The sequence below is a fragment of the Panulirus ornatus genome, chromosome 51 (assembly GCF_036320965.1).
Source record: "Panulirus ornatus isolate Po-2019 chromosome 51, ASM3632096v1, whole genome shotgun sequence".
Lineage (NCBI taxonomy): Eukaryota > Metazoa > Arthropoda > Malacostraca > Decapoda > Palinuridae > Panulirus > Panulirus ornatus.
Genome location: NC_092274.1, coordinates 8,152,761 through 8,176,744, shown reverse-complemented (window position 1 = coordinate 8,176,744; position 23,984 = coordinate 8,152,761). Strand labels below are relative to the sequence as shown.

The 23,984-nt window shown below is 37.3% G+C and overlaps 1 protein-coding gene across 5 annotated transcripts; it reads right to left on the bottom strand.

The window, feature by feature from the left end:
• Positions 1–1,066: 1,066 nt before the first annotated feature.
• Positions 1,067–23,767, bottom strand: NUCB1 (Nucleobindin 1). 5 transcript variants are annotated; one of them, XM_071691983.1, is made up of 11 exons: positions 23,737–23,767; positions 22,042–22,174; positions 21,742–21,849; positions 21,228–21,335; positions 18,964–19,077; positions 17,667–17,876; positions 17,121–17,187; positions 13,119–13,299; positions 11,404–11,560; positions 9,792–10,151; positions 1,067–8,148 (listed from the first exon to the last, which is right to left on the bottom strand). In XM_071691983.1, the coding sequence occupies exons 2-11, from the start codon at positions 22,171–22,173 to the stop codon at positions 7,735–7,737; spliced, it is 1,851 nt and encodes a 616-aa protein (XP_071548084.1). In that variant the 5' UTR covers position 22,174; positions 23,737–23,767; the 3' UTR covers positions 1,067–7,734. The 5 variants fall into 5 exon arrangements, with proteins under 5 accessions (XP_071548084.1, XP_071548086.1, XP_071548085.1 ...); XM_071691985.1 differs by lacking the exon at positions 23,737–23,767 and adding an exon at positions 23,490–23,558; XM_071691984.1 differs by lacking the exon at positions 23,737–23,767 and adding an exon at positions 23,330–23,534.
• Positions 23,768–23,984: the final 217 nt, after the last annotated feature.

Sequence of the window (23,984 nt, the reverse complement as noted above, 5' to 3'; positions counted from 1 at the left end):
ACTGACATTCTAATCTGTGCCAGGATGATCCTAGAACCAAAACACTAATGCTCTGATCCCTAGATCAGACCCTAAAAGGATTATTCTCAGTTCCCAGCACTAATATTCTCACCTCCCAACAATGATACTCTAACCCTCAAACAATATTAGTATCCCAGAAATATCAAAATCCTTCTATCACGAACAATCCTTGACCCCAACAGATATTCTGACCCTGTTAAATTCATTTGACTGTTATCACTAGCATTCTAACCATTCAAAAGGACCTCATCCCTAACAAATATTCTAACCCCAACACTAATATTCAGGCCTTTGTTTGACTCTCTATGACCATCAGTTCTAATAATGATATTCTGACTCCTCTAAAAGGATCATACCTGACCCCTAACATATAACATCCTCGAACAAGATCAACCATAACTCCAACAAAAAGATATTATTGTTCATCAAGTTCAATAAATGTACTACAAAATAAAAGTGAGTGATATCACTTCTTTTGATTTGACCTATTCATAAAAATCATATGAAAATAGACATCAGGTTTAGGGATGCTTTAGTATCCTTTCAAGATTCAAATTCAAGATACCTGTGGAGCAACTCAAGTATCCCTGATTCTGTCCATTACAAATGGGATTTTTTTAGCATCTGTACACAATTTTGACCTCAATGTAAATACATTTCCAAGCAGAAAAACTGCATACAATATTCAGTTAAGACTCAATAGGAAGACATATTAAATGTCTAATCAAGACTGTACTTATAACTGCAAAGTAACAGGGAAGGTCACAACAATGTTTAATCTTACAGTGCAATACCTACTGATTCGTTGTGGGTAATACATGGTACAATGCATATCAAGGCCATAGGCACTTGTATTCTCCCTTATGATATAGTATACAAACCATGACATTTCATGTATCAAGGATACTGGCCCATGTATTTTCCCTTACATCATATGCAAACATTGACATCTCAAGGATCAAGAAATTACAAAACAAACAATAATTACAGAAATGAGCTGTTTCAGTAACAATGGTAAAAGTAACTTGGAAGGGTATCAAATGAATTATCATAAAATCCGTCTTTATTTATCCCTTTCTAATCATTTTATACAATATTCTTATAAACATTTCACATACAAACAATCTTCCTATTACCACAAAAGATTTGCTCTGCTCACTATGATAATCTTAAAAAATTAAACTTTCTGAAATTCTTAACATGAAATAAAAGACATAACACAATGGCAGAATAACCAACACTTTGTTTTAAAATTTTTAGCAAGGTGGCAAATGATATAATCAAATGTCAAACAAATTTTCTTATCTGAATATCAATTCTTTAGAAAAGTCTGGTCATTCAGTAGAGTTTGCATAATAACTTCACAAAACGGAACTTCTAAATAAAAAACCTTGTAATGGAAGCACTTGTAAGTGCCATCAATCATCAATTACATACTGTATTAATAGTGATTTCCCTTCTTGAGTACATAGTACACCACATAATACTAATTATCATGACCCTTACGCTGACGCTTAGAAAATTGTATTGTTTTCATGAGATCTTGATAAAACTACAGTAGGTCCAACTAAAAGGTTTGTTGGAGAGTCTGCATACTCCAGCCTACCCTAAGTCTCTCCATAAACAATGTAAATATGCATTGCAGCTTCAGCACCATTATGAAATCATTTTTGTGACTGCTTTTAAAATGTTCATATCTGGGTAAAGCACATAAATGTACTGGTTGTGTTATAAAATGAGATGCAGGTGTTCATTCGTGTCATATCAGTAACTTTACAAAAAGCAGTAAAACGTCAAAATTCATATCTTAGCGCTTGAAAAGTGGTGTAACTTCAAGTGAATTTTCATCTTCAAATATTCCAAAAAGCTTTCATAGCCATGAAGCTATTCTAAATTACTAGGCCATTCTGTGAGTATCTCTGCTCTCTAAACAACTTAATTAATAGCACCTTCCATCACTTTTGAAAAGAAAAATCTACCCCCCAAAAATTATACAATTCATTCTATTTTCAGACAACAAATAAAATTCATTTTGCTCTTTTAAACGTAAGCCAGTTAGACACTGAGAAGTTTAAGGACATTTTGCTATTCTACAGTATCAAACTAATCAAGCTTTACTACTCATGGATGTGAAAATGTATGGAATAATGCATCATTTCTGTAAATCTAAAAGAAAAAAAGTTAATGTATTTTTGGACACTGTAAGCAAGACATAAAAATTTGAGAGTTTATCTAAAGTCTCTAAATCCAGATATAAAACTAGGCAAGGATGGATGTATACTGTAAGATAATAACTTACCTTGTTCACAATTATCCTACTAAAAGATATCTAATGGATACTCCATACTGTGCACCAGTAAGAGCCTACAAACATTACTATACATACAAGATAAAGCTGGGTTCTAATCCATACCGACAAACCCTAACAAAACTACAAATTTATGCCTGGAAGTTTACCCTACCCAAAGATATTCTGTGTTCAAAGCAGAGATACATCATTAACAAAAATTTCTTGAGAAGAACTTCTAAATTTCATATATGAATAACTGAGCGGTAAGCATGTTTAAGAGCTGATAAAATATGACATAAATATGTTCATGTCACTCTATAAATTACATACCAGAATTACCAAAACTTCCTCCATTACTCTAGTACAAACTCTTTCTAATTTCACAGCTCACAAATCTTGCTCAAGTCAGAGAAATTGACACAAAAATCTAAACAGATCTGTTTTGTCATTCAAAAATAGAAAAAGAATATAGCCGATGAGACCATAAAATGTTATGCTTATACCGCAGACTCAAATTCTTGAGAAATGTTTAATGTATGGTTACCAGTGAATCAAGAAAAGATTCACCATTTGCTACACATTGTAAATGGAGAGAATACTATACATGACAAGAAATTCTTTTTTACTGTATCTAAATTGTCTCTGGGAGATACATAAAATATATTCTGTTTGGTAATGTTAAGTGTTTGTCAAAATTTTTCCTGCACTGCTTACTAGAAGCAACTGTGATATACTCTGAATGCCAAAATGCACCTTGTTGTAAAATATTGTGGTACAATAGTTACTCAGAATTTGTGCCAAGTTTTCTTTCTGGTCTACAGTCAAACAATATATGCCTCAGAGCCATGCCACAGCACATGCTCTTGTAACTCAAATTACTTTCTAATAATGGCTGAACTTTTTTTACTGATAAAATCTCACTAATAAGTTATGTCCTAAGACTAGCTACAGGAGACTATCATTTAGACAAAAGTGATCACAGCCTTCAATAGAAAGAATAAAAAATCCAATCTTGTTCTTTAAGGGATGACATTCACTAGCCTGTCAGAGTGTGATTCTCACAAACTTAAACAAAATCTACTTTTTCTTGTGGACAAAAGGTGTAATCTTTGGATCTCTTCAAACCATTAAGCAAATCAATGAATTTCTGGAGTTGACATTCTTCAAGTTATTGCAAGACACAATTACAATATACATACAACTGTAAAGGTCATAACATTCAGTTAAGTGGTAGTACAAAATAAGCTACTCTACTTAATTGATGGCATCTGAAGGATTAAATACCACCAACAGTACCTTCACAACACCAAAAACTTGTCACTCACAAGTCTCTGTCAGTTGAAGCAGGGTACAATCTCATCAAAGTAATTTCTTGCTTCAAAGACATCCATCCTGTCCTTACTATTATATGCAGCACAGGCTTGAAGTTGCTTGAGCCAAGTGATCACTGACAAAAGAGACTGTAGGGTTATACAATAGAAATAATGGGCTGATCCAGGGCATGTGAAGTGCTCAGAGGAAGCAACAGTTCGGTCTATGGTACTGGTATATTACACTCACGTATGACAGCATGAGAGCTGATGTGAGAATATGAGGCTGTTCTTTGCCCGCTTTGGGCTCTACCTTGCCATGATGGAAATGGATAAAAAAAAATTCAAATATATCCTTTTCTTTCATCCTTTTCTACTTTGGATCTTTCCAAAAGAACTAACAGAGGAATGAGCATGGTAAGGATTTTCTCCTCTAAGGCTAAGTAATCTGTTCTTGATGCTACCTTGTTCACACAGGGAATAATGAGCAAGTATGAAAGAAAGGAATACTATTATTACTGTTATGATTACATAACCCCAAGATCCCTTCTCCAGAGGTTCTTGCAATTTCAGTGATGCACCAGAATCAGTAGCAGAGAAAGGATGGACTCCTTTGGAGAAAGTATTTCTCCAAAAAGACTGTACTTCCATGATACAACCCTCACTGAAGGTGATTTTCCACTCGCAGCAGAACTACAAAACAAGAGGACTCTGGTATCATCAATATATATCATCATCATAAAAACCTAGGTATACTTTTATGAGGCTCCTATATCTTTAAGGTCGCAGTCCACATGAGAAGGGAATGATGGACTTCCTTGGAGCAAGAAGTTCCTCGATGAGATTGCACTCCTCTGACAATGATACAGCCTCACTAAAGGTAACTTCTTTCTACATATATACCTTACCTGATCTTGCCACATACATAAATTTTGTGGATCATGACATGGATAAAACTTAACATTCTTAAACTGAGATTCAGTAACAACATATTTCACAATTACATCAACAAACCATATTCTTGGATTCATACTTTAACAATATTGTTAAAATTTTCTGTAAAATCAGGTAAAAGTAAAAATCATACGCAACAAGTACCATAATTTGTAGAATCAGCTATGACATCCACTATAATCAAAGAATGTAATTATCCAACTCCCAGATGAATTTTCATCCTAAATCCTAAATTAGCTGTGCTTCCATTTCAGTCCAGTTCAACAGTTAGGGAGACTCTTTTGCTATGGCCTTTCCCTTGAAGGAGTACCAAAGGGAATGAGCATCAAAGATAAAGATAGACAGACACATAGAAACCATTTCAGTCCAAACCAGTTATCGTGCAGATTCGCTGATTATAATTTCCATTAACAACTGAACACTGAAGCAATATTCAGTGTTGGGTGAATCATGATGTAACACATATCCACTATAAGTCTAACAACCTAAAGCCAATTCTACAAAATAAATTCCAAAGGAATCTCCAGCCTACACACAAGATAACGATATGTAATACAGTTCATCATTTTTACAAATTACAGTTGCCTCCCAACTGCCAATTTCACCGTAAAGTATTTCAACAAGAGTGAATCACAAAAGCATTACCTGCATTTGCTAACCTACCTATCTACATTCCTTAATCTGGATAACTAAGCTCTGTGCTTAGTTAATTACATGCTCACTTTGCTCGGCTACTGTAACATAACTAGGACTCTTGAGTTCTGAGATCAGGTGCTGGCCATACACCCTGGTGTCCTTTACTGCTGTAGTAAAAATACTCTCAACAAAATTTGTGCTAACTGTCCAGCAGTTGGATGTAATCTCCCCACTAACGTAATGATAATAGCTAATTCAAGCAGAGACCAACTCCAGTCCTACCCTTCTCATCAGTTTCATATTTTCTTTACTGAAAATCATTGCTCACAAGTATCAATGGAATTTAATGCAGATACAAAACAGCTATTTACTGAAAACAAAAAGCAAGAGAACATTTTCAACAGGTATCTCTAAACTTCTACCTGTTATCTTTTATTCTGTTCCCTTTACATTGCAATAGTTGCCCTAAATGCATGTATAAACTTTTACTGGGAAATAATTTTGTAGGACTGGGGTCCAAGGGCTCATATCCTACACAGTAGCAAAAAGGCAAGGATGTCCTATTTGCTGTTTAAACTTTCCAGCCCATGCCCATGCATTTGGAGAGTCTTCTACTTGAATAAGGACAACATTCATTCAATTATTCACAATGCACATCATGTGGAGAGATTATTTTAATTTTCATAGATTAATTTTTTCATAATTGTTCGATAGTATTTTTTTTTTTAATTTTCCAAAAGAAGGAACAGAGGGAGCCAGGTGAGGATATTCCAAAAAAGGCCCAGTCCTCTGTTCTTAACGCTACCTCGCTAACGCGGGAAATGGCAAATAGTTTAAAAGAAAGAAAAAGTAATTATTATTACCATTATAATCTATTATCATTATCACTATTATCAAGTAATTTTGGAACTCCTTTTATGACGTTCCAGCTTTGAGCTCATGCTCTACTCATGGGTAGGTGGGCTCCATTGGGGCAAAAAAGTAATCAACAATGATGAACCCTTTTGTTGTCTGCTAAGAATGATATAGCCTTCTCAAAAGTGACTTTTCTCAAGATGTTACCACTTGCAAGAAGAAAAAATAAATCTATTCTTTCCTTGAGGTACTGATAACAACTTTCCCCTAGAATCATTTCATCATACGATACAAGAAAAAAAGTCAAGTCCTGGTAAGAAATGGAGCAACTTGAAATTTCCCATTCACTTCAACAAAAAAATTTTATCAGTTAATTATGGTGATAACCTGATTTCATGAGTTATGACAATAAAAGTGAACTCCCCAGTTAAAGATCCCAATTTTCTTAGATGATGGCCAATTCACACACACAAAAAAAAGATTTTCACTTATCTTTATGTATTTTTGGGCATCTACATTATCTTCTAACTATGCAAAAACTACATAACCTGAACCCCCTTTCCCATGACATATGCAAGTTCTAGAAATACATGAAAATTAGTCCTTTCTGCATATCTACTGCATTCACTTTTATATTTTATCAACACCTATCAAGGTTAGCAAGCTCAACAATTTTTCACATTACAAAGACTGTACACAGTACTACTGTATGTAATTCACATTTTTCATTCAAATATCATAACTACTCCATGATACAGTGTAAAAAACTAAAAAGACTTACACTGTCCTCCTGTCAACATTACAGATCATTCAGCTGAATCCTCTCATCATCTTTCCTTGCTTCACAAACATACTGCAAACCTGCCGTACTGAAAACTTGAATGAGTATTACAGTATTAAAAGTAAATCATCTTATAGGTCACACATAACAGTAATAGAGGAACAAAAAATATAACTTCATACAAAAATGAAAAACTAATCAAATGGTAGGTACAAAACAGAAATAACCAAAACAAAATTTTCATTAAAATTCAGCTGGCAATATGCCCATATAATGTTACTCTGTTTAAGCACAATAGCTTTTGCCTCACCACAGTGTTTACCTGAATCAATGTTATAAAAAGGATAAAAAATTTCCATCTAAAACATTCCAATCACAGTATCTAACTCTATTTCCAGTACTAAGTTGCCAAAACAATCTATCTCATAAACTAATGTCACAAAAGTATGGCTTATGATCATAAATCTCTTTAACCAGAAATCTTTTAAAAACAGAAAATAATACAAATCAATAGCAAGTAAAAGAATCATCCTGTTACAGGGAATCTGTTCTATCCTTGTAAGCTAAAAGTAAACTGAAAAAAATTGCTTCTTGTAGATTACACCATGAAACAAAAGTATAAAAATGGATGAATATAAATGTGCAGCCTTTTTTTATATCTACAGTGAACCAAACCTTGCATGACAAGAAACAAATATGAATACAAATTGTAGCCATTTTTTTATCGACTAAGAACCATACCTTGCATGGCAGAGGAGTAAAAAACATTACCAGGGTAAAATCATCTAATCATCGGTCATGTGAACGTGTCTATCATATCACTTACCATCTGTGCTGACAGAAGGTAAACAACATTCCCATGGGCTTGAAGAACAGCATTAGGAAGACTAGTGGCTCGTTGTGGGCTGACCTACCACATTATTACCAGCTACTGGCTGAGGGGGCTGAGGAATATGACCTAAAACTGGCACCTGCAGCTCAGGATGTTGACCCTCTACGATCTGTCCTTGAGGAGGCTGGCCCTGCACAACCTGTCCTTGAAGCTGGCCCTGTGCAACCTGCCCTTGAACAAGTTGGCCCTGAGGAACCTGTCCCTGACCAGGCTGGCCCTGTGGAGCCTGTCCTTGAGCTGGCTGGCCTTGCGCAGCTTGTCCTTGAGCAAGCTGTCCCTGTAGAACCTGTCCTTGTGCAACTTGGCCTTGGGCAGGTTGACTTTGTGCTGCTTGACCCTGTCCTGGGGCAGACTGAACATGTGCTACATCTCCTTGGACATGTTGACCAGATTCAGGTTGAGCTGGAATCTGAAGAAGAAGATGCGATGTAAAACCTATGATAAATACATCATCAGCTGTTTGGTATATGTTTGGAAAGACAAAATTCTTAGTTACGAAAAAGGAATGCAATAATAATTTTTCCCAATATATCACTTTAGATTGTATACCATATAGTGAGCAAAAATCAATAGTGTTAAGGTTAACATTATCGAAACCATATATCAGGTCACTGGTAGTTAGCTATTCACAGGTTATAAAGTGAAGACTTTTCCAACTGCCTAAACCCATCAAGATATGGAAGCAATATAAATACAGAAAGCTTTGCCTTTTGGATGTAAGAGTTCATTTTTCTAGAAGCAAGCCAATGAGATAAATGGCAAAGCATTCGTACCTTCAGCTTCATGAATGTCACAGAAATGTTATAAAAAAAAAGAGAGAAAGAAAAAAAAAAAAGAAATATCCCACAGGGAGTGCCTTGGATATTAGTTGAGGTAAAAAAATTCAACAGTATCAAAACTGATGAACTAAAAGTTTCCCAGAATGCTTATCAAACATTTCATAGGAAAAACATTCCCTCAGTATAGGTACAAAAAAGGGTCATGTGTCACACAAAGTGTAAACACAGGTAGGCATGAGGTGTCCCTAACAGGCTGGATCAACATAAGCATGAGTGAATCAACAGTCTGTTTAATAAGCTACAAAAACATTTCCAAGTGAATCAAGTGATACTCTGTGGTGGAGGTTAATGTTTCAGTAAACATATGATCCTGAATACTGCATGAATAATTATGAAAATGCTGAGACAAAGTAAAGATAAAACATTTTTGAATGGTGAAGTACTTCAAGCATTCATTTACCGGAAGATGAACATCATTAGAGCTATTCAAAACATGCCATGTAAAAAATAGCATACTTTTCATCCTGGTAGCAAAATATCATCAACAAATTTGGCCCTATAAGAAGGATGGAGAAAAAGAAAAAACATTAAGTTTTATCACAGCCATAAACAACATTACAAACGAGCAATATTTAACCTCTTATCGTCTTGAAACTATTTTTTAGTGAACAGTAAGTTTTTTTGTTAACTGCTTCCTGTTCATACATACTGCAGTGAGACAAGCAGAATACTTCCAAATGCTACAATTTTTCCTTCCACCTCACACACTCCCCAAACCTGTTCTCCTTTTACAACTATACCCCTGCATTCAGTGCCAAATGCTGGACAGAACTCTGTTAGCCTGGGCTGTTACAACAGTTACAGCATTCCACACTTGGTTCAGACTTAATGTCCACTACCAATGATGATGATAAAATTCACTGTGCGAGAAGTGGAACCAAATACTGCTACAATGGCTAAGGTATGCAAAAGTCCACCTTGCAACTGCCATATGGACCAGTCCAGCCATGTCCAGTGAGCATGCATCAACTTCCAAGAAAACTTCTATGTTTAAACTTGAACTCACACACTAGAGAGTAAATCATGCCTCTGGCCATATTGCAATAAGCCATGGATTACTTTGCACAACAAAAAATTCCCGCAACTGACTAAATTTTCACTATTTATTTAAAAAAAGCCGACCAACTAAGTGCAACACCACAACGAAAGAAAAGTGTGGGAATGAAAATGTAATTCAAACCTGATAAGCCACCTCTTGTGGAACATACTGCACCTTTTGAGGAGCGGCCTGGTATCCTTGGGGAGCAGGCTGATATCCTTGGGGAGCAGGCTGATATCCTTGGGGAACGACCTGGTATCCTTGTGGAACGGCCTGGTATCCTTGGGGAACTGCCTGGTATCCTTGGGGAATGGCCTGGTACCCTTGAGGAATGGCTTGGTACCCTTGAGGAACAGCCTGGTAACCCTGAGGAATGGCATTTGGGTGGGATTGTGGTGGCACCCCATACTGGGGAACAGCATGTGGTGGGGGCATTCCTTGGGAAGAGGCGATGTGTTGTCCTGGATGGGGCCCCCCCTGATATAAGGCCGGCTGGGCGGGTTGCTTCCCGTGGTAACCAGGAGGGGGTGGGATCTATGGGGTGGAGAAACACTGCACACATGCTAGCGTGTAAAAAGCCTACATTCTTGCCACATTTCAAACTCTTTCAAGGTTCATGAGCTTTCAACGTAAGAAAAGTATACCATGTTGTTTTTAACATTTACTGCTCACAGCTCTTTCAATATTATGCACTTTCTAATGGATCCAAAATAATCAGCAATTCACCAGGGGGGAAACTTTTGGAAATTAGCTATAACGGGAATTAACACTGTTAACATACACGAAGTTTGTTGAAATTTTCTAAAAGATCTAAAGGTTATATGAGAAGTGATTGAACAACATAAATTTACAACATTGAGAATTTAGCATGAATGTATGAAAGAGGAAAACATTAAACAGTTTCACTGTTGTAACTAATACTTTGGTAGAATCTATATTTGGGTTCCCTTATGCCAACAAGTTAACATAGAGCATATGTGACCTATTGTATTTCAGGTGGGTAACATTAAAAGTGCAGCAGATGTCAAAATATTATTTCTTTAATTCTTCTTCTATTTTCAATTATGTAACCTATCTGCCTTAACAAATAATTAGTTAGCAATTAGTCAAAGGTCTGCAGTTATTAAAAATATTCATCATGAGATACTGTAACACCAGTGAACAGTATTATAAAAAAAATTAGCTGTTATTTTTAAAATAATTCATGGTATTTCCTGGTGCATGCCATGTTGATAACACATAACTCTACAGTGTTGTAAGCTCACAGTATAAAAGCAATTTGAGAATGTGGCACAGACCCATTGCCTCAGCTGATAATAACCAGTTCCTTACTCAAAATCTTGTGCTGTGGATACCATCCCAGGTTGTATGCACACAACAGTTTCTCGATTTAACTTATACAATGAGAAAAAGAACACAAACCCTCAAAATAATATCATGATAATAATAATTCTCTGCATTATTATCAGCTGAGGAAAAGGTGTAGACTATGAAATCTAAAATTCAAAACACTCATAACAAAATGTTGATGGTAAGCAAAACAAAATGCATATGTACACCTTTGTATTTTCAAACAATGCTTTTCATGCTGTAAAAAATGCTTACTGAAGCTTACTAAGGCTATATCATATTTCATTAATATAATCATACAAGGAAGACTTCCTTCAACATAAGGTTTGTTTGAAAATACTACAACTAGGAAGAAGCAAACAGACAAAAAATGCACAGCAAATCATTATGGAAGAATTCATAAAAACAGAATTCTGGATTGCAAGCTACCACCTACCGCTCCAGACTCGACTAGATGCCTGATCTCTTCCTGTCGCTGACGTTCAAATTCCTCATACTCCTGCTGAGAATAAATCTCTTGCTCATCCAAGCCTTGCCATCCCTTGTCTTGCTCAAATTCAGCTCGTCTTGTCTGATCCACAAACTCCTTATAGCTGTACGAATAGAATATGACAACTACTGATCTTATAAAAACATTCAGTTGAACCAGTACTTTTTTGTTTTCCAAACATGTCTGCCATTTCCCACACTAGCAAAGTAACACTAAGACAAAAAAAAATGGCCTCATTCACTCACATCCACTCTCTAGGTGTCATGTGTAATGCCCCTATCCACAAACAATTCCATAGTTTCCCCCAACCTGAAGTACTTCATATGCTCCAGTTCAGACCTATAATAGCACGTTGCCCCACCCAACATGTCACTCTCGTTTATTCATATAGTTTAGAAACAGGCTTGCATTGTTTAGAAATAAAAGGCTTCAGTTCTTTAGTCATTAGCTTCGAGATAAATAACAAAAACTTGATAACCAAGACACAAAAGACATATTAGGAAAGAAATAAACATCTATTTCCTGATTGTCTGAAAGTGATGAAAGAACATTACAAGCTTGTCAAATAAAAATATTGGAAAAATATTATCTAAAGAATGTTACATAATGAGTTGTTAAGATAGATTATAGAAATTTACTTCTAGCTCTGGAAATGTATCATGGGAAGTGTGGTACTTGTGCAAGTAGTCTAATTATTCATGCTTTTTGAATAATACATCAGTACTGATGAAGAGTAAAGAATTTAGAACCATCAAACCTTGTTTACTTAATAACTAAAAATAATAATACTGAAAACTTAATGAAGAAGAATGCATCAGTTCTAGAGATGTTTTTCATTAAAAAGGTCCCTGACTCCAAACCTATCTATCTATCTACTTCTCTGACACCCAATCCCTTCAGGAACACTCTTATGGGGTGGCCATGGCAAAAGAGTCTCCGTAACTGGTGAACTGTAGTTCCGCTTCTTAGCCTTTTGTGCCTCACCCTTAAGAGGTCGCCAGCAGAGGGCAACTATAGTGCAGTGTTTCCTGAGGCTCTACCTAATGTTCCTACTAACTACTACTACCTTATTTTTGTCTGCCTAATTTTCCAGCTGAATGTTCCAAACTACTACTTCTATGTTTTTTCCCTATAAACTATTGCCTCATGCTCCAACCTAATGTTCCTACCTACTACTTCTATCCACTACTCCAACCAAGCCAAAAGGCGAGGCTAGAGCAATAAAATCTAGATTTATGAAGAATGAGCTGTGCAAGTTGTGTTGTTTTGTGTGACAAGGAGAGATTGATGTTTGTGGACTGAATTCCAACAATCTATGGGTGGGCAGGCAGAGAGAAGACAGCTACCTAGGTTCAGAGGAGTGCAATTTGATAGCCACTGAAGTGCTGGCTCACTAAAAAGCCATCACCAACCCTCCTGATACCTAGGTGATTATCACTGGTAATACGGTTCCCTGGTCAGTGTCTGCCTTCAACAACTGCCTAATCTATTACTCCAAACCTAACCCTCAAGAGGCTCTTGTACAACACAAACAAATATTCTTTGCATCTGCCTCCATGAAACAAATATAACTTCCAATTACCTTTATGATACAGCGAAATATAGTTCATATAAGCTTTGAGGTCTTTTAATGTACTCAAGATAAATGAAAATATACCAACCTGATTAAATTGTCCTTATCAGTATCTGATTCTTTGAAGACATGTTCACGCATCCTCTCCATCTCTTCATAACGTTCATTAATGTCATCTTCTGGGGCATTAGGGTCGTACATCTTGTCCAATTCTTTTTTAAATAGTGCCTTCACTTCCATTTCATCCCAATAGCCATTACCATCCAGATCTGTCATGGTGTTACAAATTTAAAGTAATTTACTTGCTATAATGACGAACAGTAATAAATGGCTGGCTGTATGCTTAATCTGAACAAGTTTCAGGGAAACAATAAGAGAACTAAGATAGATCTTGGCTTGCCAATAACAAAACCCACTCCCAACATATGTTGCCAAGATCCTGCCACTAACAAAAACCACTCCCAACATATACTGTACACCTATCTGTAAACCATCTGCCTTCTTTCAGAGAATGACGAGCTAAACCTCTGTATATCATACTTTCATCTTGCTGCTGGAGATTCCAACATGGACTACCCACTTCAACACACACTCCCTCTCTTTGCCCATCCACCCAGAAGAGCTAGATATAAAATCAATTCCTTTACTATTTTTGCAGAACATGTTGGAGGTGAGAGGCAAGCATGGGTCTGAGTGAAATGAGACAATGAGGTACACATGGGATGACATTCTGTCAATGGACTGAACAAGGGCATATAAAGCAGCTAAGGGAGAACACAGAAAGGTGTACAGGGCCTGGTTGTGTTTAAGAGGCTGTGGCTTCAGTGCATTACACATAAAAGCTAAGGAATGGATGTGAGCAATGAAGCATTTTTCTTTGTCTGTTCCTGGTGCTACCTTGTTAACATTGGGAAGCAGTGATTTTGCTATATTCATAAACCAGTTCTAAACTGATTTATATGGGAATTTTCTTCTCTCTCTCTATGACTTTCCCAACTACTTGCTTTTCTTTCTTTCATGCTTGTTTGGTATTATCTGAGTTAACAAGGTAGCGCCATGAATCACAAACGTAACATTTGAATTGCAAATATAAGTGTCAAAACTTATACATCTGTAACTCTTAAAATTTCATTGTTCATATGCTGGAGTAGCTTAAAATACACAGTAAGAAGAAAAAATTTACCTACAAGAAAGCAAGTAACAGAAACACGGAAGAACTCAAAAAACAAATCAAAAAGGCCTGCCTGCTGGAGTATGAGCAACATAATTACTTTGGGATGAACAAAAAACATTAGAAACCTGACAGTTTCTTTATATATATCATACTTTGTTGCTGTCTCCCACGTTAACGAGGTAGCACAAGGAAAGAGAGGAAAGAATGTCCCAACCCACCCTCATACACATGTATATATATATACACGCCCACACACGCACATATACATACCTATACATTTCAATGTATACATACATATACATACACAGATAATATACATATATACGCATGTACATATTCATACTTTCTGCCTCAATCCATTCCCGTCGCCACCCCACCACAACGAAATGGAACCCCACCCTCCCCCTGCATGCGAGGTAGCGCTAGGAAAAGGCAACAAAGGCCACATTCGTTCACACTCAGTCTTTTGCTGTCATGTGTAATTCACCAAAAACCAAAGCTCCCTTTCTGCATCCAGGCCCCACAAAACTTTCCATGGTTTACCCCAGACGCTTTACGTGCCCTGGTTAAAATCATTGACAGCATGTCAACCCCAGTATACCACATCATTCCAGTTCACTCTATTCCTTGCATGCCTTTCACCCTACTGTATGTTCAGGTCCTGATCGCTCAAAACCTTTTTCATTCCATCCTTCCACCTCCAATTTGGTCTCCCACTTCTTCTCGTTCCCTCCACCTCTGACACAGATATCTATTTTGTCAATCTTTCCTCACTCGTTCTCTCCACGTGACCAAACCATTTCAATAGACCCTCTTCTACTCTCTCAACCATACTCTTTTTATTACCACACATCTCTCTCTTATCCTTTCATTACTTACTCGATCAAACCACCTCACACAACATATTGTCCTCAAACATCTCATTTCCAACACATCCACCCTCCTCCACACAACCCTATCTATAGTCCACGCCTCGCAACCATATAACATTGTTTGAACCCTATTCCTTCAAACATACCTATTTTTGCTCTCCAAGATAATGTTCTCGCCTTTCACACATTCTTCAACACTCCCAGAACCTTCGCCCCCTTCCCCACCTTGTGACTCACTTCCACTTCCATGGTTCCATCCGCTGCCAAATTCATTCCCAGATATCTAAAACACTTCACTTCCTCCAGTTTTTCTCCATTCAAACGTACCTCCCAAATGACTTGTCCCTCAACACCACTGAACCTAATAACCTTGTTCTTATTCACATTCACTCTCAGCTTTCTTCTTTCACACACTTTACTGAACTCAGTCACCAGCTTTTGCAGTTTCTCACCCGAATAAGCCACCAGCGCTGTATCATCAGCGAACAACTGACTCACTTCCCAAGTCCTCTCATCCACAACAGACTTCATTCTTGCCCCTCTTTCCAAAACTCTTGCATTCATCTCCCTAACAACCCCATCCATAAACAAATTAAACAACCATAGAGACATCATGCACCCCTGCTGCAAACCAACATTCACTGGAAACCAGTCACTTTCCTCTCTTCCTACAGGTACATATGCCTTACATCCTCAACAAAAACTTTTCACTGCTTCTAGCAACTTACCTCCCACACCATATACTCTTAATACCTTCCACAGAACATCTCTATCAACTCTATCATATGGCTTCTCCAGATCCATAAATGCTACATACAAATCCATTTGGTTTTCGAAGTATTTCTCACATACATTCTTCAAAGCAAACACCTGATCCACACATCCTCTACCACTTCTGAAACCACACTGCTCTTCCCCAATCTGATGCTCTGTACATGCCTTCACCCTCTCAATCAATACCCTCCCATAAAATTTCCCAGGAATACTCAAACTTATACCTCTGTAATTTGAACACTCACCTTTATCCCCTTTGCCTTTGTACAATGGTCCTATGAATGCATTCTGCCAATCCTAAGGCACTTCACCATGAGCCATACATACATTGAATATCTTCACCAATACCATCCAAACCCGCCGCCTTGCCGGCTCTCATCTTCTGCAAAGCTTTCACCACCTCCTCTCTGTTAGCCAAATCATTCTCCCTGACCCTCTCCCTTCGCACACACCTTGACCAAAACACCCCACATCTGCCACTCTATCATCAAACACATTCAACAAACCTTCAAAATGCTCATTCCATTTCCTCACTTCACCACTACTTGTTACAACCTCCCCATTAACCCCCCTTCACTGATGCTCCCATTTGTTCTCTTGTCCCATGCACTCTATTTACCTCCTTCCAAAACATATTTTTATTCTCCCTAAAATTTAACGATATTCTCTCACCCCAACTCTAGTTTCTTCTTTCTTTTCTTTCGTACTATTCGCCATTTCCCGCATCAGCAAGGTAGCGCTATGAACAGAGGACTGGGCCTTAGAGGGAATATCCTCACCTGGCCCCCTTCTCTGTTCCTTCTTTTGGAAAATTAAAAAACTCTAGTTTCTTATGTAGGATAAATACTCAGTGCAAGAGTTTTGATATTAGTCAAATGAATGTCTTACATAAAACAGATGGAACTTAAGGAATGAACTCTAAGGAAGATTATGACACACCCAAAACGAAAGTCTTGGGCCTTAATTGAAATATAGAGGATTATAAAAGGGAAAAAGAAGAGACAAGGGAAAGTATTTATAAATTTTGGAGGAAATGAAAACCTGTATTATTAAATGTGCAAAGTCAGAGTTATTGGGAAAGACATGAGAGGGTAAAGAGTTCCAAAGCTCTGAGGTGTAGGGAAAGAAACATTTATCAAAACTGCCCACCCATGAGTTGCCAATGCCCACACAGTAATCATGAGACTGACTGGTAATAAGCAGGACAACCAACACGAATATTTTGGAACTACATGGGTAAAAACTCAATACAATATGGTATAAGACACACCATGGAGGTGAAAGAAGGTCTTGGGGTTAAAGTCTTCAGGTTTCATGTGGTCTTGCTCCTCCCAAACCTGCAAGAGAAATTTATCTTAAAGTGTCTAATGCAGATAAAAACATAAGTTGTAGATACTGATAACTTGCACAGTACAGCATACAAGAACGAATAAAAGTAATTGAGCCAGAGACAAAACTGACATTAATGTAATCTTTCAGAAAGAATACACTGTAGTAAGGATGGAAAAATTAGAAACGACTAGGAGTCTGGCCTTTCTAATAAGAAAAACTAAAGTTTTGGGAACAACTAGGTGATGATAGTTCTTTCAAACAATAGATAATGAAAAGTAATCGCAATAAAAGTCTGCTTAACCAGCAGCACTGGCATTCACTAGTTATGGAGACTAGACTGTCACAAACACCCCCTTGAGGGAGTTCCCAAAGGAAACAGACTTCACAGACATACATAGAAAGATAGATAGTGCAAGGCTGCAAGACGAGCACAGCTCAATGATACCATCTCATTTCTAAGTCCTTGTCTGCTGCGAGCATTTACCTCTTCCAGTTGTGGCTTTGAGCCAGGGTGGTGTAGTTTGGTGTGCTTTGAATGTTTCTCTACTTCCTCGTTGTGTTTGGCTTCGGCCTGTTTGCGGTGTTCCTCATCCATCTTGGCCAGTTCCATCTGACGTTCAAACTCCTTCTCCATTTCATATTTCTTAAATTCTGTGCGACGCTGCTCATCAACTTTTTCCAAGTCCTCTGTTGTCTGGAAGAGAAAAGCATTGGTTAATTATATGATCAATGCATCAACATAACCATTCCATATTATGTCATTATCTTAGTACATGCAAATGATCAAAAACTTTTTACTTAAAAAGCAACATACAAGACTGGAATAATCTTATAATTCTAAAAATACATACAATCTATATTTGATGATAACTGAGAATCATGATTGCAATCTAATATACACAACTAATGCCCTAACACAATTTCTTCATGAGATATTCAACAAAGAATGGAATTTCAGTTCTTTATCAAATATACTGGACAACATTCTTATTTTTCCCTACTGTACATTCTTGGCTAAACTCACTCTAATAATTTGATTACAATCCTTATTTTCATTCAGAGCTCCCTTACTTCATCTCTCATTTTTCAACCTGTAACCATATTCCAGCCTATTCATACATTAATGTTAAGCCAATGACTTCATAAGTCCTCTATTTCTCTGTCTTCATCTGCAAATTATAACTTGTCTCTCTTTTTGCAGACTCTGTAACCCATATCTCACATATTCTTCTTACTTTACAGCAGCTGATATGGCACACACAAGGGCATGCCCCAATCATGGCCATCTTGGATGAAAGTTAACACAGTAAATGTGAGAAAAAATCAAAATAGATCAATTTGAGCTCATAAAGTGTTTGCAGGCCTGAGCAGAAAAGGCTAAAAGACGGACAAAAGATACAGAGGAATACATAGAATTTCAAACAGCAAAGATTACTGGGTCCTTCCAAGATTGTTTGTGATAGTGGAAGATATAAGAAACTCCAAAGATTAATGTGGGAAGACCCTATTCATAAACATGTCTATGGTGCTGCTTTCACATACCCTAACCGGTAAACTATTCCATATGTCATATACTTCCTTGGTTACTGTCTACTTAAATGAAAATAGGTTCTGCTCCTTTTGCACTCAAATATGACATTAGATTCCCTATGTGCTAATACTCAAATATTTGCAAATCACTAAACAAATACAAAAATTAAAGATAAACCAATCTTAATATTCATTTTGGAATTCTTTGGTTATACAGGGTAACATGTTTGGTGTACAAGTCAAAGCTGTACCTTAATAATGAGCCTCTTCAAATCCTCCACCTCAAATCTTGTGGGGTTCCGATGATCTATGTGGACAGGAATCTTCAGTAAATTGCGATCCACACCCGTTAGCTTCTCATGCTCCTGGAATGAGGCAAAAACACCCAATATAAGCATGTATGAATTTAACAATACAAAACTTAAGGCATCAAATACATGTCCATGAAAAAGAGAGAAACTGTGAGAGAATTAATCAGGTGAATGGGCAGGTTGGTTATCTTTCATTTATTTATCACACTTGATCACTGTCTCCCATGTTAGGTAAGGGAACATGTTAATAGGTTGGCATGTACATAGACCATTAAGGGAGACAGGCAGGTGGGCATGCAAAGGAAGGTTACACAGTAAGGATTCTAACTACGTGAAACAGTGTATAAGTTGGCAAGAAGGAAGACGTAAAGGTAAATAGGCTGGGAGATCTACAGACAGAAAAGTGGTTTGGCAAAAGAGCAATAACAAAGTGAAATAAGGCAGGAGTGCGTAAAACAAATATAAGAAAGCAGGCTGCGCAGTTGTGTAGGTAAGCAGGTAGACAGGCAGGTAAGCCAGTATGTAAGCAAGAGGATGAATAAATGAGTTTGTAGTTAGCTAGTTTGTTAGGCAAGAAGGCTAGCCAGGAGGCAAGAATGTAGGTAGTCAAATGCGAGGGACAGTCATGCCAGTTATGTCTCTATTCAAGTATGATGATTACATTGGCACTGACAATCAACAAATCTCAAGCATTATGGATCCAACAACAACTGTAAAGGAAAGCAATATCCCTAAAGAAACATGCAAACTGTTTGGCTAAATAAGGGTCGTGTTACTACATTAGATATACAAAACAGAAGCTGCTCCACCAAATATAAACAGAATAAGAGAGCATGAGAAGAAAGTAAAGAGGAATGATTGATACATAAAAGGAAAGAGTCTTGAAAGATACTGAGAAGTTTGAGAATCAGGTGGCATATACCTAAGAGATACAACCTTTGGAGATAACAATCAATGGAAATGGAAGACAATCATCTATGAGTTTCTGTGAATGACCATGACTACCCTTGCAACCTGGGAGCTACTAGTTCACTTCAAACGAATCATGCCAAACCACTGACACTGGAGGTGAGGATCCCTACCTCCCTGGGTAAGCCACATAGAAAAACAATTAAAATGCTATACTAGTAGTCTCGGGCATGGTTGCACTATGAGCCATCATGGTACAATTTTCAAGGTGTAAAGATAACTTGGTCATGTTTTACAAGTTTCACCAAAACCTTCTGATCATTCAGCAGAGCCTTCCAATTCCACCATTCTTGAGACCTAGTAGCTGCCAACTTTCAGAAACTTACAATGAACTTCTAACCTATTATAGCATACAAGATTTGTTTTTGATTTTACACAATGAGTTTTGCTTCTTAAGTAGTGTATACCTTACATATGTAATAATATGAGAGCATAATATAAAGAATAAAGTGTATCTCTTAACTACTTACCAAACCATCTTCCTCATTTTTCACTTCCAAAGCAATATGCGTGGGGGTGAATTGGAGATGTTTACATAAGTGGAGGTGAAAGAGAGGTGATGGGTAGATTGTTTGAGGTAGCGAAGTGATGGGTAGGTTGTTTGAGGAAGCTGTGGTAGAAAGCAAAGGTTTTTAGGAGTAGAAGATGGCATAACTTATTGACACCAGACTCATCACACAACTTTCTCAATGACATGCCTGTATCCAGTTAGTGTAACAACCCCACATTCAGTGCAACCAACCAATGGCTGCTTTTTTGAAATACACTAAATGAATGTACAGTTATGAAGCACAAAATAATGAAAAAAATTTCACATTAAATCAAGAATGTCCATAATAAGCAAGTTTAAACAAGACTGACAGCATGGGGTACCTAAATGACACACAACTGTTACTGCCATGTCAAACCTACAAGCAATAGTCCCAGTTTTGCGTGTATCCTTGGATCTTACTAAGGAAAATCAAGATTTAACTAAGGTTAATTTCAAACATAAAATTTTCTGAAATGGCCAGATTTCAAGAGGAACCAGTTATGGGAATGTTGGATCTGAGAGTTTATACTGTACATACGATTTTTGTGGCTACAGCAATGACAAGTCTGGCCAAAAATGTACCAAAAATGTACCTTGACCTGGGCCGAAGTTCATCGCATTGGATACTGATACTTTTCTAAAATGTATGACAAGCATCTTTTCTGTCATAAAAACAGTAATAATTTGTTCTATCTAAATCTACCTTAATTGCCAGATGACGAAGACGTTCCAGTTCTCGTCGTTTCAGTTCATCCAGCTTGGTACGCACATTATGGTCCACAAAGTGAAGCTCACGTGCAATCTTGCCAGACTGAAAGATAAAGCATTTTAATAAATGGCAACAGATGCAACTAAAATGAAAGAGCTCATGATATAACATCTCTTAACCTTTTCTTCCTGAACTATACAAGCAACTTTAGACTTCTTCAAACGAAGAAAGGAGAATGTATATAGAGGATATGGGGTGAATGAACCAAGAGATTGTGCGACTTAATTCAACCTCATATAAATGGCAGTGGAAATACAGGTAATTCATATGAATAGAACAATGTTATTAAGATAAAAACCCAAACATTAAATAGGTGACTGAAGAATATGAGATGTACATGTATTGAAGAATGCATCTTTTGGAGCAAGATCATGTACGTCCACTGTCCCAATACACTGTTTCCAGCATAACTATATTAGTTTAGATACACAAAAATATTTGACATTACCTTGATATCATCCACCTCTGCAGTTTCTAATTTCTTCCTAAAGGATGGATCACTTTCCAAGGCTTGGACAACCTCCTTCAGATACCGGCCATATTCCAAGTTCAACTCCTAGAAAGAGATGTGAGGTGCTATCATGCTTCTGAATCATTTTGATAATCAGGTACTCTAAACCCATATATAATAATCTTTTCTATTAAATAAAAAATGCATTCATGGGATAAGTAGAGCAAAATAGTGCAATATTTCTTTCGTGTAACTTCATTATATGTAAATGTTTACCATAATGTCCACTATACTTACCCAGTCTTCTGATCCTTGCTCCCCATCACCTTTGTGTTCCTCCTCCTCCTTCTCCTCTTTCTTTTCCTTGACAGGGAGTGCCTGGGTCAGGGTTCCAAGCAAAACCACAGCCAGTATGATTCGCCACTTCATGCTGTGGAAAAGAAAAAATTAATTGTTGCTGCCAAACGGTGAGTCAAGTAAAAAATTTAAAAATCTTTTTAAATCATGTGTCTTCATGTTATGATTAAACCTTTAAATCATATAACCCCAGCACTATATACAGATAAAAATATTTTTATATACGATAAAAATAAGTTCTTGAATGCCTTGATAATATATCTCTCCTCTTCTTCCAATTATTCATCAATTCATAATCAAATTACCCTAAAAAAAGAACCCTGCGATTACTTTACTTTCATTATGAGCTGAAAGACGATAAGAAAACTAATTGTCGATGGGTTAAGAGTGCAATGAGAACTTTATACCCTTATAAGACCTTCACATAATCTAAAAATGACATTTCTGCTTCTCTTCCACAGTCTATCTTGATTCACACCATGCAACATTCTAAGTTTGGTGTGTGTTAGCATCCTTAGCAACTATCAACACTATGTCCTCGACATACATCTTTACGACTGAGCATCCCTACCCATGAACCCGTTGTAGTAGTCTATCTTCAAAGTCTCAATATACAGTCATGCCATGAAAGCACTATGCGGAAGCCCACGGACAGGCTCCTGTAATGTCAGTAGTCCTCCTTGCTTAACATGAATGCCCAAACCCTGATATGTAATGACACCATTTTCACAAAATCTATTTCCGATACCAGTAGTTCCTCAGCTTGATCGTTATTCCGCATCGTTCTTATGGTACGTGTGGTCTTTTCCACTAACACGGTATCAATTTTCTTTTCTTCATTACCTTGAGTCCTAAACAACCCATCTAGATTTTCTAGAATATAATTCAATGATTAAAAGCAACGCAATGGTGAACATACGGTTCACTATCAACAGGCGAATTAAAGGGTGATATACAACTACGTCATGGACCATCAGTTGGGTTGGAGGGTAAGTCAACACATGGTATTGTAAAACAATGCCATTAACAGTAACCATTAAGTAGTTAGACGTGACCAGATGGCACTCTGACGACCAGACGCCACTAACACTAACCATCAGGTGGTTGACGCAATACAACGAGAATGACGCAAAGGCTAACAGCAGGGTTCCTAACACCTGGAGTGAGCATTTCATCAGCTACAGTCACCAATTGAAGACAATGGCTGACCTTGTCGTCCATAACTTACTTTGTGGTTCACTACCAGTCTTAACCAGCGATTTAAAAAAAAAAAAAAGAACTGGTGCGGGAGCTCTCCTTCTCAGCTAAGCACTGGAGGAATTATCAATTATCCGCACACTGGTGTAGTGATCAGCAGCCGTAGTGGTGGTCAGCAGCTGGTGCCGTACCTCAAAGCTGACGTCTTGTCCACGAGCACTGAGCTCAAGGTAAATGGGACTTCCAGCTGTGCATTTCCTGGAGTGACACGTCAACCTTAGCTTAAAAAAACGTGTGGCATTCGCCGAAATCCGTCAATTCCCACCGATTTGCCTCTCAGTTGATTACAGTAATTAGTTAACTCTCACCTGCCTCAGGTATGCGACGGAAGAAACGGGAGGAAAAAGGAGAAATGAGGGAAAATGTGGGAGGACTTACGCTGCGATTTGTCTACACTGGTGTCGATAAACACTGCGTTCGAGTACGCAACTTAAAACAAACATTTTTTCCTCTTCTATTCAGCCTTTTTTAAGAGAATATATTTTATAATTTACTTATCATACGTAATATTCATTATAATTTGTAAATCATATTGCCTTCATTACCTAATGAAGTAATAGAATGATGGAAATTTTGAACGAAGTCACCAGACGTCTATATGAACATTTGGTGACGTAGATTTGACG

What these genes read in the sequence shown, in the direction of transcription:
- NUCB1 (XM_071691983.1), bottom strand. Translation starts at nt 22,173, where the DNA reads ATGAAGTGGCGAATCATACTGGCTGTGGTTTTGCTTGGAACCCTGACC. An exon ending in ATCTAGTCGAGTCTGGAGCG is followed by an intron (nt 10,152 to 11,403) that starts GTAGGTGGTAGC and finishes TCCACCCCATAG; the next exon opens with ATCCCACCCCCTCCTGGTTA. An exon ending in ACCAGGCCGCTCCTCAAAAG is followed by an intron (nt 8,149 to 9,791) that starts GTGCAGTATGTT and finishes CTTCTTCTTCAG; the next exon opens with ATTCCAGCTCAACCTGAATC.